The 14,170-nt window shown below is 30.7% G+C and overlaps 1 protein-coding gene across 1 annotated transcript; it reads left to right on the forward strand.

The window, feature by feature from the left end:
* Nucleotides 1–600: 600 nt before the first annotated feature.
* On the forward strand, nucleotides 601–13,015 carry LOC106681466 (uncharacterized). The gene is made up of 2 exons (XM_014421789.2): nucleotides 601–834; nucleotides 12,258–13,015. The coding sequence occupies exons 1-2, from the start codon at nucleotides 605–607 to the stop codon at nucleotides 12,313–12,315; spliced, it is 288 nt and encodes a 95-aa protein (XP_014277275.1). The 5' UTR covers nucleotides 601–604; the 3' UTR covers nucleotides 12,316–13,015.
* The last annotated feature ends 1,155 nt before the right edge of the window (nucleotides 13,016–14,170 follow it).

The raw sequence follows: 14,170 nt of genomic DNA on the forward strand, positions 1-14,170 counted from the left end.
CTGGTGTACTTAAATAATATATTTTTAAAAAGTAATTCATTACTTTTCAAATCAAGAAATGTACTTCATGGAAATGTTTAATTTTTGTTTCTTTTCAAATATTAAATATATTTATAATTTTTAACTAGATAATTTAATTTAACAGATTTGAAGGGTCCCATCTCTAATCTGGAAGGCCCCATACCATAAAGTGCCCGGGCCCGCACTTAATTTGGGCACTGAATTTAGGGTAACAAGATATTGACCAGGACCTATAGTAAGTAAGCAGAAAATTACACTAGCAATCGATTAACAGCTTTTTGTGAGCCTGAACCCGATATTTCAAACTAACACCAGACATTTTGTCGAGCATTAGATTTTCTTCAAGCCAGGGAAACTTCTTTTGGGACCACCCTGTACATAAGTAAGTTCTGTAGGGTTGTTAAACAAACATAAAAGCTGGAGAGAACAATGGTGTTAGTTATTGTACTAACTGTTAGCATTACGTGTGATGGGCAGGGTGGTCCTGGGGCTGTGAAGCGGGCCCACGTGACAGGTCCAGTTAGAGGGGGGTACCGTTAGCTCGCTCCCTATATCGGCCCGTCCTCCAGCCCCAAGTCCAGTCATGATCCTCCAACTGCTACTCCTCTTCGCCGTCGCCTCCGCCGCTCCCCCGGGCCAGGACGAGGACGTCCTCTACGACCAGAGGCAGAACGGGACGGACAACTTCAGGGTCCAGATGAGCGATGTCACTCTCGTGGTGGCCCCGGCGGAGGCATTACTGGCCGTCGCTCCGGCAGATCTCTTCGAGTCCCAGCTCAAGCCTAAGCTGGCGGACTCCAATAAGCCCAGCAGGTATCTACCATATACTAAGAAAAAAAAATCATCAATTTGATTACACTTAAGAAATACTACGTTTAAGGAGTTTTCTGTTAATGTATCCACTCCTGAAAAGCAAAGGTTTTTTTGACAAATTAAAATTCTGCAAAAAAACTTATTCGGTTTATTTCAGATTATAAATTTTCCCCTGTCAAAGAGCTGTTACAAATCAACATTTTCAATCAAAAAATTAACTTATCTACATAAGATGCTCCCATAATAATTTTGAAATAATTACTTTCCAAAAGTTGATATATTGAGTTTGATTAAAAAAATTCCTCAATTATAGATGCCTGAAGGTTTTCAGATTTTTAAATAAATATATCTGGAAAGGACATGTTCTTTCTCTATGGATTTACTATCTTAACTCATTACGTTCTTTTAGAAATTAATTTACAGCTTCTACAATTGAAATTAAAATATATTGGGATTTAAACAAATAAGGATTGATTATATTTTTTATTAATGACATTATTGGCTTCGGGATGTTCTAGAAATTTTAATTGGGATGTTGAAATTTTTATTTTGTCAATTTTCTGTTCTATTTTGAGGAAATATTTTAAAAAAAGGTTTAATAAATTATTTTAGATTTTTAATTATTTCTTCATGCAGGTATTGGTATTTATATAGTTGGATAGCTGTATTTTAGTTTAAAAAAATATTTCTTTTATCCTCCAATACTTTTAAATACAATGTCCTACAGTTCTTTTACGAATACGGAATGAATAAGTAAATATACATTAATATGTAGTTTTTTAACTAATTACTTGAATTTTTCTTTACTACAATTAGTCTTCATAACAATCATTCATTAAAAAAATACACTCATAACAACTTGCTAATTAAAAATTATATCAGTACTGTATTGAGAGTTTTTAATGTTAAAAATTAGTTACAGTTAATTTCCTTCATTATAATAATGTCATGTTTCGTGAATGTCTGTATTAATCTTGTTTTAGTGATAATATATGTATTTAAAGAGTAAATTATGTTTGGAAGTGTTGATTGTTTCTCTTAAACCTGAGCCTATTAGGACCTAGTGTAAGAAGACACAACTCTCAAGAGATTAATTGACTTTTTATCGCTAATGACAGGTGCTTTGAATGCACAGTAGCCGGCCTGCTGTACTTAAAGATTAATTAATGAGCGGACGGTCACGCGTATTGTTATAATTATATGAAATATCAAATGAAAATGCATCATTTTACCACTTAAATATACTTATATATTATTATTCATTTATAATGTGTTTATGACCTATCATTTATATTGCATCTCATAAACCATGTTTTCCCTAATTTATTCTTGATTTATTTGATTCATATCAGAATGAATCTTCTTTGTTTCATTATTACTACATTTTTTTTAATTAGATTATTTTTATTGCTAAAATATTGCTTGAAATTTAAAAAGCTAACATTTTATAAATTGATTAAGCAAAGTTGAGACTTTTCATCTCTCTGATGAACCAACCAAATAAATAGCTTCCTAAAAAAAAAAAAAAAAAAAAAAGAAAAAAAAAGAGAAATGAAACATGTTTTTCATTACTTAAGATTATTTAAATATTTCTTTAACAAGTCTTTTGGATTTTCAGTACGTCTTAAAGTGTGACATAATTAAATAATAAACAATCAAGAAAAAGTAAAAATTTGAATGTACACAAAATGAATTCCCATAATATCAAAATATTTATACAGCTTAGTATAAATTATAATTAATATAATATAAAATCCAACTTAAGACACTATATGGTAAATTTTAAACTTTTTTTTGTTTAAAAAACTCAATATACAATATTTCTATTTTCGTACTAATCGTAATGATTTTTTTTTTTCGGTAATTACTATGCGTTTGGTATAAAAGTTTGTTCTTACTATAATTTATTAAGTTCTTGTTGCATGGACGAGAACTGAGAATGTACCAAAATTTTTACTTATTTATTGTTAATTTGTGCCAGAATCAAATATATCAAATCAATAATTCCGTCCGAAACAGAGTTAGAATTTTATGCTTTGTATTTTATCCAGTACTTTATGTTATATAGCTTATTAGAACTTTATTTTTTATTTTATCAGAAATTCATGATGTTTATTTTATTATACATACATTCGAAAGATGTCATATCTATCAAGATTAATGTAAGACAGTTCTCAGTCGTCATACCCAAGTATCTCTAAATAAAGTTTTTATTTATGTCTTCTTTGAAAAATAAATCGTTTATTTATTTATTTTTATTATTGGTATCTCAGTTTTAAAAAATTGTTTGTTCCGTTGAGGAAAGTTAGCTCCGTTATCATTGAAATTGTATTTATTTGAAGTTGAAATCATTACCTTTATCAGCAGTTCTGATATCAATAGTGTAAAAATCATGAAGATTCAACTTAACGATTTTGGGAAAAATAAACTTTTCAACACATAAGAACATAATGTGCGTATTCTCAGCGGATAAAGGGGTCTGTTGAGTGGAAAAATTGGCCACATATCATCACATAGATCCAACAATGTGATTCCAACAAAGGCTTCGGAGACTTCAATATGGATAATACCGAAGAAGTCACTCCTCCATGGGAATGGGATCTGTCGGCATTCCCAATGTCTTCTATGGACAATGCCGAAGAAAAACTACTTTCAATAAAAACAGATTGTTGACAAACGTAGATCAGGAGTGTAAAAAGCTTATTCTGGAGAATCCAGGCATTGTCTTTGAGGGCGCAAAAAAATTAACTAAAATACCTTTTTAAGGCTCTGTATTTGATTTAACTTCCTTATATTTTACAACTAAGGGCAATAAGGATAAGAATCCTGTTCCATGTGGTATTGAACTTCGATGAATGATGTCTCTCAAGAAAAAAACCGTTAAAAAAATAATAAAAATTACAGGTGTCAATGGGCATTTCAATCCGAACATTTTAGGCTGTAACCTTTCTTAGTATGGATGATATAAAATTATTCTAAAAACTAAAATTATCTTTTTTTTTAGAAGGCGGTTTGTTTGTTTGTTTGGTTGTTTAGTGGCGCCAAACTTCATTGGTCATCAACGCCATTTATAGAAGGCGGTGTTCGTCATCCTCAGATTATTTATGTCGAAGGGTTTATTTTCTGTTCTTATATATCTTTATATTTCATAACCAATTTGATCCCCTCTTTTTAAAAATTATATTTAATTAAAAATCTTAAACACTTTCTTGAGACTGGTTAATTTTGTTAAAATAAATAATATAATTTCTATCCATTTTAGTCTCAAAACATTTTATTTTTCTTAAAAGTCCTACATCCTCAGGGACAATCTACTTAATACAATTTTGGAACTAAATGATTTAAAAGCTCAACTCCATGCAGGCTATTCTGCCCAGGTCAAAACAACAGTTTCTAATTAGTCAATATTCACTTAAAACCAAAATTAAAATTCATTTATCACAGTCACTATTTCTTAAAACTTTATCACAACAATGCTTGTAACATTATATGAAACCTCTTTTTAAAAATTATAATTTTTAATTGAAACTCAGTACATTACTTTATTACTCTAAGTGAAGAATGTTTCGATAATTTCAACTTAAAATCAACGCTTGGAGGAGAATTACCCCTACCCCAAAATTGGGACAGTAGGACTAAAACGGTACGGATAAATTTATAAATAATTAGACTAGCTATTAAAAATTATTTAATAATCAACTAAAAAATGTATACTATTAATATGGCCGGACTTTTATGTGACACGTTTTATTGTTTTCAAATAATAAAAAAAATTGGTTAAAAATTTGCCTCACACTCATGTTTAATTTATTTTTTACGCTTTTCACTGGTATTTTTTTCACTAATGCCTACATATTGTTTGTGTGAAGGTTAAGATGATGAAGTGCCCTACCTCAAAGTATTTCATTATTTGGAATCTTTCTTAGATGTTTGAAATCTAGGTCGACCTAAAAAGCGTGCACAACTAACGATAAGATAAGCAATGAATTCAAAAGAAACGAATTGTAGCTGTTCCAAAATTCTCTCTGTAAATGCCTGAATTTAAAAAAAAAAAAACCTGTCATGCATTGTTCGCAGTCGTGTTAAAAAAAAAAAAAAATAGATAAATTATTTTAAGATGTTCTCGTGAAGCTAGTCCAAGCCATATATTTGATGTATAGTACCATTAAATACGGCTGGACCACTAAAATTATTTTTTTTCTGAAAATACTCCATCGCATAGCCTGCTAAAGAGCAAGACTCCATGCTAAGCATTCAATTATCACACTGTTATTATTTTGATATCCAGCAATTGGTATGGATGAATTACTTATTCATAATGTTTAGTCACTTATATATAATTTTTCTTTCCAAATATTTAAGCATTGAGTAATAAATGTTCAACTCCGTTCGTTTTAAATTATCAGCGCTATAGTACTAGTTATTTTAAGTTCTTAAAACAATTTTCTTAGAGTCCATTGCTGTATAGCTGATTGATATTTACATCGGGCTCGTCTTCTATTAAGAAGATTATGAAGAATTGAGAGTAAAAATTAATATACCTCATTTCAGCAAAAATACCAGTTACAATAGGATTTAAGTGTAATTTAATCACGGCCCCCTTTTTTTGGCAGTGGGATAAAATGGGTTAAGAAGATAATTGTTTAAAATATAAATGTATTCATAGCCTCGAACAACTGAGCAAAAAATTATAGATCAAAATTTAAAAACTAATTTTTTTTCGTAATCCTATTTGATTATTCCTTTTAATATTCATTAACAAAGAATTTGACAAACTTATACTTTAAACTATTTATTCATAACTACAAACAATTTTCAAACTTCAATTTTTTTTTTCCAGCTTTTGAACCAAACTATTTTTAGTTTTAACGTCGTGATGATTTGTTAGTCATGTTTGTATATTTTGTCTGTTCACTATAATATTTGAACAGAATCACGCAAGAAAATGCAATAATTGTAATAAAGACAAAGTAAAATGTTGTATTTTACAACATTACTTTTTGCCAACAACATTTCCTGTCATAATTTAGCATTAATAATGTCATTTAAAGTGAGCTCAAACACGCGTAAATTTGACTTATGCATGTCTGTTTTATCCATAAACTCGGCTTAAGACCAAGTGCGTTTGATTAACATTAACATCGTACATTATAAAAGAAAAAAGTTTTGGACAGTCTCCAGGAGAACCCAGTAGAAAATGCAACACCAATATACATCAATATCTTTGAAATACGTCTAATACTAAATAAAATCAATTTTCATATTTGTACATGGACAAAAAGTAAATTTTTATTTATGTTAAAGATTCAAATTAATTACTTTCGAAAAAAGTTGTTATTATTGTTTTGTTTTTTAAAAAGGCCCAATTGCACTAAGGTATGTGCTGATTAATTTTTTTTCGTTGTTTTTTGACACTCAATAACCGATGACAGTTAACTTTAATCACCGTTTTCCCTGATTGTTCCCCCTATGCATTATAAAAATTGTTATCATCTGTTTTTCACCTCAGGCCTTTAGAAAATCCCTTTAATCTCTTAGGAAATAATGGGTAGTGACTAAGTCGAACATCTCTCATAGCAACGCGGAAATTTCGGGCCGAAAAAGGATCAGAAAGAAAGGGGATACAATGCACCTCAGCAACAATGTCTCCTTTTGAAGCGAGTCTATTAAAAATGGAGAAATCGCTTATCACGAGGCTATCATTATCAAAGGTTTGCCGAAAAGAAAGTGGAACTGGGAGGCGTTCAAACAACGATCGATCAGTGAATGCTTCCTTCAATAATGGGCTACTTATTAGAGGCTAATTAACCTCGCTGCACTCTGATACTATCTCCATTCATTGTCGAAGAATGGCACAATTTCTAGTTTGTCTTTCTAAATTTATAAAGAAAAATCAGTTCTGCTTTGCGGATGTATGCATGAATAGATAAAGAATGCTTTCTAGTTCAACGGATAAAATCAAAGATCAATCTAGTACACTTCGTCTCTAATAAAATATTTACGTAAATAAATTTTATGAAAAACTGATTAAAACATTTCGATAACTAGTTAATTAATTGAAGCTAATGTTAATTAGCGATTCCGATTTTATGTTTGAGCCAATAAATTCAGTGATATTCATTTTTTTTTTGTTTGAAACCTTCTTAAAACATAATAACATTAATTACATACATACATAATACATGGAAATAGAATATGTATACCAGTGCATCATCTCCCTTGGATTGCCTAGTGGCTGTATAACGTGTTGATTACAGGGTCCAATTAACGTAGTGTGTAACTAACTGGTAGCCTATGGCTAACGCCATTAGATTAACCTTATAGTTGAGATAAGGTAATATTAATTTTTTTTTTTGTACCCTTCATTAAAATAAAATTAGTACTTCATACATATATAATACATGAAATGTATATTGTAATATTTATTATATATTAATTTTCACATAATTTGTTGATTGAAAGCAAAATATGAAACGGAAAAAAAAGAAAAAGGGGAAAGGATGGAAGAGGAGAGGAAAAAATCATGAAAAATAGAAAACAAAAGATAAAAGAACCATAGAGATGAAACGAAATAAAATTATATTCTATTGTTATATATTACTACTGCTTATAATTATTATTGTTTACTCGTTACGCCTATTTAAAAATATTGTCCGATTAGATTAAAATAAGCGTGGCGTGTGGCTACTTTTATATTAATTGGCTACTTTTTGGTCAGTTTTTCCTTCCTACTTTACTGCGTCTTCTTCCTAATATTAATTATTGTTTTCTTATCTCCTAATTTAATTTATTAAACAGATAAAATATATATAGCTACATAAATGCGTATATATTTAGTGCCCATCCTTTGCCACATGGCATTATAATGGGTTGGGCTGTGTCTGCTGAAGGCAGAGGTAACAATATTGGTCCTAATATTAAATATATTGACAGTGCATTTAAATTTACTTCTCAATTTCTTATCTTCAAGAATATGCTTTAAAGTCTTTACAATTGTTTAACTTGTGCACGTTAACATAGCTTTGTTTCTTTGATCGTACATATAAATATTATGGTACTGTAGATCGATTTTCCGGCTCTCAGGGGCTATGGATTTTGACGAATGAGGTATGAAATGAAATATAATTTCATGGAGAAGTGATGAATCTCAATTTCGATTCTTAAAATATTACTGAACCTTTAATAAAAATCATTAATTACAAAATGTGAGAGGTTTCAGAACTGTGGTAGAGGTAAGGCGGTGGATCGATGTTCAAATTGGGTATTATAAATTTTAACACGGACATCAATCAAAGTACGTAGTGTTCTAAAGCACAAAAATGAACGATTTTGTAGATATTTCCAAAATTAAGCAGGGGTCAAACCTAAATAAATTCAACGATAGCCACCTAGGGATACGCATCACAATTTTTCGTTCTTTCAAGTGTATTACTTTAAAATACTGCTAAGGATTATAACATAAAAGGATCTTAGACAAATTTTGCTGTTTTACGTTAATTAGTGTTTTACGCATACTTATTACTCTTTGGGCAATACGGCGTTAAGGCTAGCTTAAATGAGTTATCATTTCAACGGTAACATAGGTGTTTTTCCCGTTGGTGTTTGGAAATTACTTATTGAATGAATTGTTATCCACTTCCACTAGTAATATACTAACTTAACATCTCCAATAAATATTTTAAATATTATTTTATACAGATTTTTCGATAATCTTATCCAACTAGCGTAGTCACAAATAGGGTAACTAAATTGTTTAGGTATTGACAATTATCTGTCCATTTGTAGGTGTGTGACGACAATTGAACTGTTCAGCTGATTTTCACTTAGGATGGATCACGTTATTCAATTAGATGTCGTGATTGTTTTGAGTCAAGCCGAGCTCAAGATGCTGAAAACAATTGTATCGAATCGGTTTAGTCTGTCCGCCTACGCTTATTTAACAATTTTTGAGCAGAATACTCTACTAATTGATAGGTTTCATGACTTAAATTACATAGAGATATTTCAAGAATGTTTTAAAACAAAATGAGCTCAAACTATTGAAGAAATACCGTTATAAACATGTTTAGTATCTCCGTTTCTAAATATAAAACGCTTTTTTGAGCTAACGGAACAAGTGACTTCCAATTTTTATTTCTTAAATTATTCAATAAGATCTCATAAAAGTTTGAGTTAAAACGATTTGAGCTCAAGATAATAAAAAACTATTTATTTAAATGTTTTTAGGCTGTACGCTGATAGTTTTAGTTTGTACAATTGATAACGATTGTTTTGAGGTAACGGCTCAACCAATTCATGAGGTTGATGGCTCAAATTAAACAATATATCCCTTGTATATCTTGAAAGTTGGTTCGAAATAAGGATAATCTTCTATTTTTGTATTCTAATTTAATATTGTCGACTTTTTGTTTATTCCTACGGAACGTCCCGAGCTCTGAACTTTAAAGCCCCAAACGTAATAACAATAATAATAACAAAGGCCTTACGAACCCGATGGTTCGATACCACCAAACGACGCTCTTTGCATACATCCTTCCAGCGATGCCCCTACAAACCCTATTCCTCTAAATCAGTTTTAACGCAATCCTCCCATCTACATTTCGGTCTACCTCTCGGACGTTTACCCGTTGGTTCAGTGTTTATTAACATTTTAGGGATCCGCTCGTTACTAAGCCCTACAATCTCACATGCCCAACTTATACGCCGCAATGCTATAACTTGAAATATATTTACTGGATGTAGGTCCCTTAATTCAGCGTTGTGTAATCTTCTAAATTCTCCCGTTAATTCATACTTTTTCGGTCCGAATATTTGCCGTAATACTTTATTTTCGAAAAACCTTGAGACGCTGTTCATCCCTTAATATAAGATGCCACGTCTCACATCCATAAAGAACAGTGGGAAGGATAATGGTTTTGTAAATTCTAATTTTTAACTTTTTCGATAGAAGGAGTGAGCTAAGCAGTTTCAAAATTTAAAAATGTCAAGCATTTCCCACCTTCAACCCAGCTTTTATTTCCCCACCAATTTCGTTTTTTCTAGGTACCGTAGAACCTGAATATTTAAACCTTTCTACCTATTCAAAGGTATTTCCTCCTATATGTATATCACCGAAATTGCTCTCGTTTCTACAGCTAACCATGTATTTTGTTTTATCGGTATTTATTCAAGACTTAGTTCCTTACTGGAGTTTATTAGCGTAGTTGTATTTAGTTCTATAGTTTCTTTGTCCTTCACCCAATAATACCAAATCATCTGCATACCCAAGCACCGGTATTTTACCACCCAAAGTTAAACCCTTTTCGATTTGTACTTTATTAAATGTTTCGGTCATGCAGATCCGTACCAGATTTACTAACTTCTTTGGTATTCTCTGTTCAATCATAAATATACAGCTTCTGGCGGTCAATAGAATCGTAAGCCTTTTGGAAATCTATATAAAGTTGATGAACTACCCCGTAGTATTCCAATTTTTTTCTGCAAGTTTTGTCTTAATGAGAAGTGCTAAAAGCCCTAAGTGTGAAATACCCTAAACTTAAACGTGAAATGAAGCACGGGTCAATTTTTTTTTTCGCAACCATCACTAAAATAGAATTAGTTTCTACTTCATACATACATAATACATGAAATGTATTATATATACTTTACTGAGTCTTCTCCCTTTGATTATCTTGTGGCATTATAAGGTGTTGATATCAGTCCAGCTAAGGTGGTTTAGTCTAGCTACAGCCTCTAAGAGAGAGGTGGTCAACAAGTCGATCGCGAGGCCAATTTTGGTCGCTATGTCTGGGCTGGAATTTCGTGTACAATAAACTTCGATGCGATCGTAGAAGACTAAACTTTCTAGCAATAGTTTAAAGCATTCAGGGATTTGGCAATGGTCATAAATTCCCAGATTTCTTACAGCCTGACACTGCCCACACAGTACAATATATTTTGACTTAGGTGTTACACTAGTCACCGGACGCAACGCATGGGCTCATTATTATTATCTTTGTCAGGATATTCCTTGGTTAGAAACATACAAACTCAGTCTTACCATTAATGTTAAGGCAACAAAGTAAATTCTAAATCTGTCTTTATCTGTAGCTACTTTGAATTAATAAGTATTGTTACTATCCATATTCTTTTAATTCTCCTGGACGTGAGTTTTTTGGCCCTTTAAATAATTATTGTTGTTTTCACGTAAGTACGTAGATATGCCGTATATCTATATTTCAGTACGAGGTGTACTCAGCAAGCTATTGATAGATTAGCAAAAAAAGGAAGTCATATTATTCTTTCATGATAATTTTTTCTGGAAATATATAAATCAAATTATCAGCCTTACTATGTATTTTTATTACAACTTTTACATATTTAGAAACAAATAGTACAACAACTTATACTCTAAAGTTGATAAATATTTTTTTTAAATATCTTTATTGAAAATTACAACTATATTACATAATACATTCAGTAAAAATGGATTATATAATACATCTTAGTTAAAATGGAGTGTTACAGGCGTTGATAGCACTCTAATGGCATTTTACGTTAGCAGGCCTCGTGGTCATGTTCTTTTCTGGCGCCTCGGAGGATTGTCAGGAATGGAAGGTTTGAAACTAGGGGGTTCGAGTTTATAATGGAAGGATAAAAAAAAAAAAAAAATTAAATTAGTAAAAATCTAACTTAAATTTAAAATGTTGTGTCTGGAAATTGATTTTCTTCATGGGCCTATATCTCGAAAACTTAATAAGTGATTAAAAAATAAAATAAAAAATAGTTTTGAACATATATTTTACTTATCTACCAGTGTTTACTTATTTACCAGAGAGTTTACAGCTGGGGTTACTAGCCAGTGTTTGTTTCAAGTAGTGTTAATTAATTATTTTATTATGACAAATTATGACATCTTCCATATCCACTTGTCAAACCTGCTCAAAACCTTTTTCAAAAACGTCAAAACTCAAAACTTTCTGTTGTTTATGAGTTAATTAAAAAATTGCAGCTCAACCGAAAACCTTTTATGAGGTTTGTATAACCATGAACCAAGTGCGTTAAAATTGATGTACTTGTAAGTTTCCTATTTGATTACAATAAAATTGTATATCTATATTGCGGGTAATAATTGACTTACCATGGTAGATCTTGATTTATTTTCAAATACTGAGTTTTTCATATATAATGTACGATCTGAGGTTACACCATTCTATTTTGATCGAAGTAATAAATTTAGAGTATTCGATTGATCCTTAACCTTTTGGACTTAATTTTAAAGTATATTTACTTCATTTAAGTATGCACAGCAACTGTAAACTGTATATTATCTGATAGTGATGATTTACAAAAATTAAACTGAACCTCTATCTTCATCTCATATTTATATTTAGTAATTGTGTTCTATTAATAAAAAGACTTTATCTTAATTTTTCTTGTTCTAGGTCCAAACACAGATTGGCGAATTTCTTGATGAACGTCCTCCAAAAGAACCATAAGTGATTGAACAAATGATCCTCAAACCAACCAAATCATGGCTGTGCAACGTCCTTGGCAAATTCAACTTGTTGCTTAGTTGTCATCGTTATTTATGTATTTATTAAAAAGCAAATGTCATCTCATTATTTTTAGCATTGAAAAAATATGTAAAAAATAAATCAGTTCTTCCATTATTTTGTTTTTAAGTGAAATTTCAGTTGCAATACTATCATTATAAATGGCACAATGATGACGAGGCCTTCAGAATTATTAATATTCAAATAATTTATGTATATAAAATCAATTAGTCTATTTAGAGAGACAGATGTCGTTCATTATTTGTAATTTATTTATTTTTCTAGGCTATCTTATGTAGATAATCCTTATTATTGATTTCGGCGCCGTTCATATATTGTTACATGCCCTCATATGAAACTGTTATGTATTATGTGCTGATATAATACATTACAACTTACAATGAGTTGTACTTACAATACTCTAATGAGAGAATATATTATCTATCATCTTACTGTGCACACTTCCTACAACCTGGGGATATTTTGGTGTAGGGATGCAAGGTTGTGTCAATGTAAAAAAAAAATCTTATTCCAGTTCTATTGTTAAGAACTATTGTATTATAAACTATGTACTTTGTTTGTTTAAATTATATTATTTAAATTGTATTTGATAATTTATTTCTAAATAGACATTCTTTCAAATATGATCAAGGTTACAATGATTCATACTAACGTATAAAATATCTTTTATTATCACAGATTTCCTGAATTCGGCATTGGTCTATTCTCACCCTATCTGGGACAGTTTCATCTCATTTTAGGGCAATAACTTATCAGTTATTCAACAGTATAGAAAACTTGGGTCTAAACAGTCAATTTATTTTAAATAAGTTCAATGAAACTTTTATCCTTCCCAAAAACCGTTAAATTTTATTGTTTTTATAATATATTTGTTCTGGATTATCATGAGAAAGGATCTGCCACAAGAGCTGTTGAATCTTATTTTATTTTATCGATTTTAAATATAATTTTGTAATTTTTTTATAATCTATTAAAAAAATATTAAGAAAAAAATTTTTGATTTGAAAATCAAAACATCATTCACAATTCTATTTTTGAAAAGTAAAAAACTAATATTTTTAGCATCAGTGTAAATGGAATATAAAAATGAACTATTGCCTTTAAAATAAAAGTTTTATGAAGCCGTTGTAGCCATGCGTGTTAAGGCACCTAGTGTTCTCGTGCCTGGCGCAGCGCCGGTTTGAATCCGGCCTGGGCGGGTTGTTTTTCACTTCTAGGCCTTCCCACACTGAATAGAATTGGTTTATAACCTTCAGAATGTTCCATCTCTCAAGGCCTAAGCTGGAGAACATAAATAAGTTTAACTTAACATAACAAAATATGTTTATGTTTTATTATAATTATACTGATACAAAATTTCAATTTTGGTTGGTATTCTTTAAACATAGTGTTTGTATAGATGTAAAGTACTTACTAGGGCCGCTCATAGCTCAGTGGACAAGACACAGTCTTACCAATTTGATGTCTATTAGCGGTGCCGGTTCGAATCCGGCCTGGGACGTTGACTTTTTTCATTGCGTGGCGATCCCACAAAATGAAGAACTTTAACATAAATATAATTATGTAATACCCCCCCCAACCATGGTTAGGCAGGTATAGGACTCCAATGGGAATTTTTTTTTTCCCGAAAAAAAAAAAAAAGTCCTTACTATTTTTTAAAGAAGTTGGTGTGATTAGAAGTGGTATCAACAAAGAAAAACACAATGTTTTTAACCTTTGCTATACCTGAAAATGCTGTTTTGTTTATTAAACTCTGACATTCCTAATTAAGTATAATAAAA

Source organism: Halyomorpha halys, unplaced genomic scaffold (assembly GCF_000696795.3).
Source record: "Halyomorpha halys isolate HHAL.00 unplaced genomic scaffold, Hhal_1.1 Scaffold343.1, whole genome shotgun sequence".
NCBI lineage: Eukaryota > Metazoa > Arthropoda > Insecta > Hemiptera > Pentatomidae > Halyomorpha > Halyomorpha halys.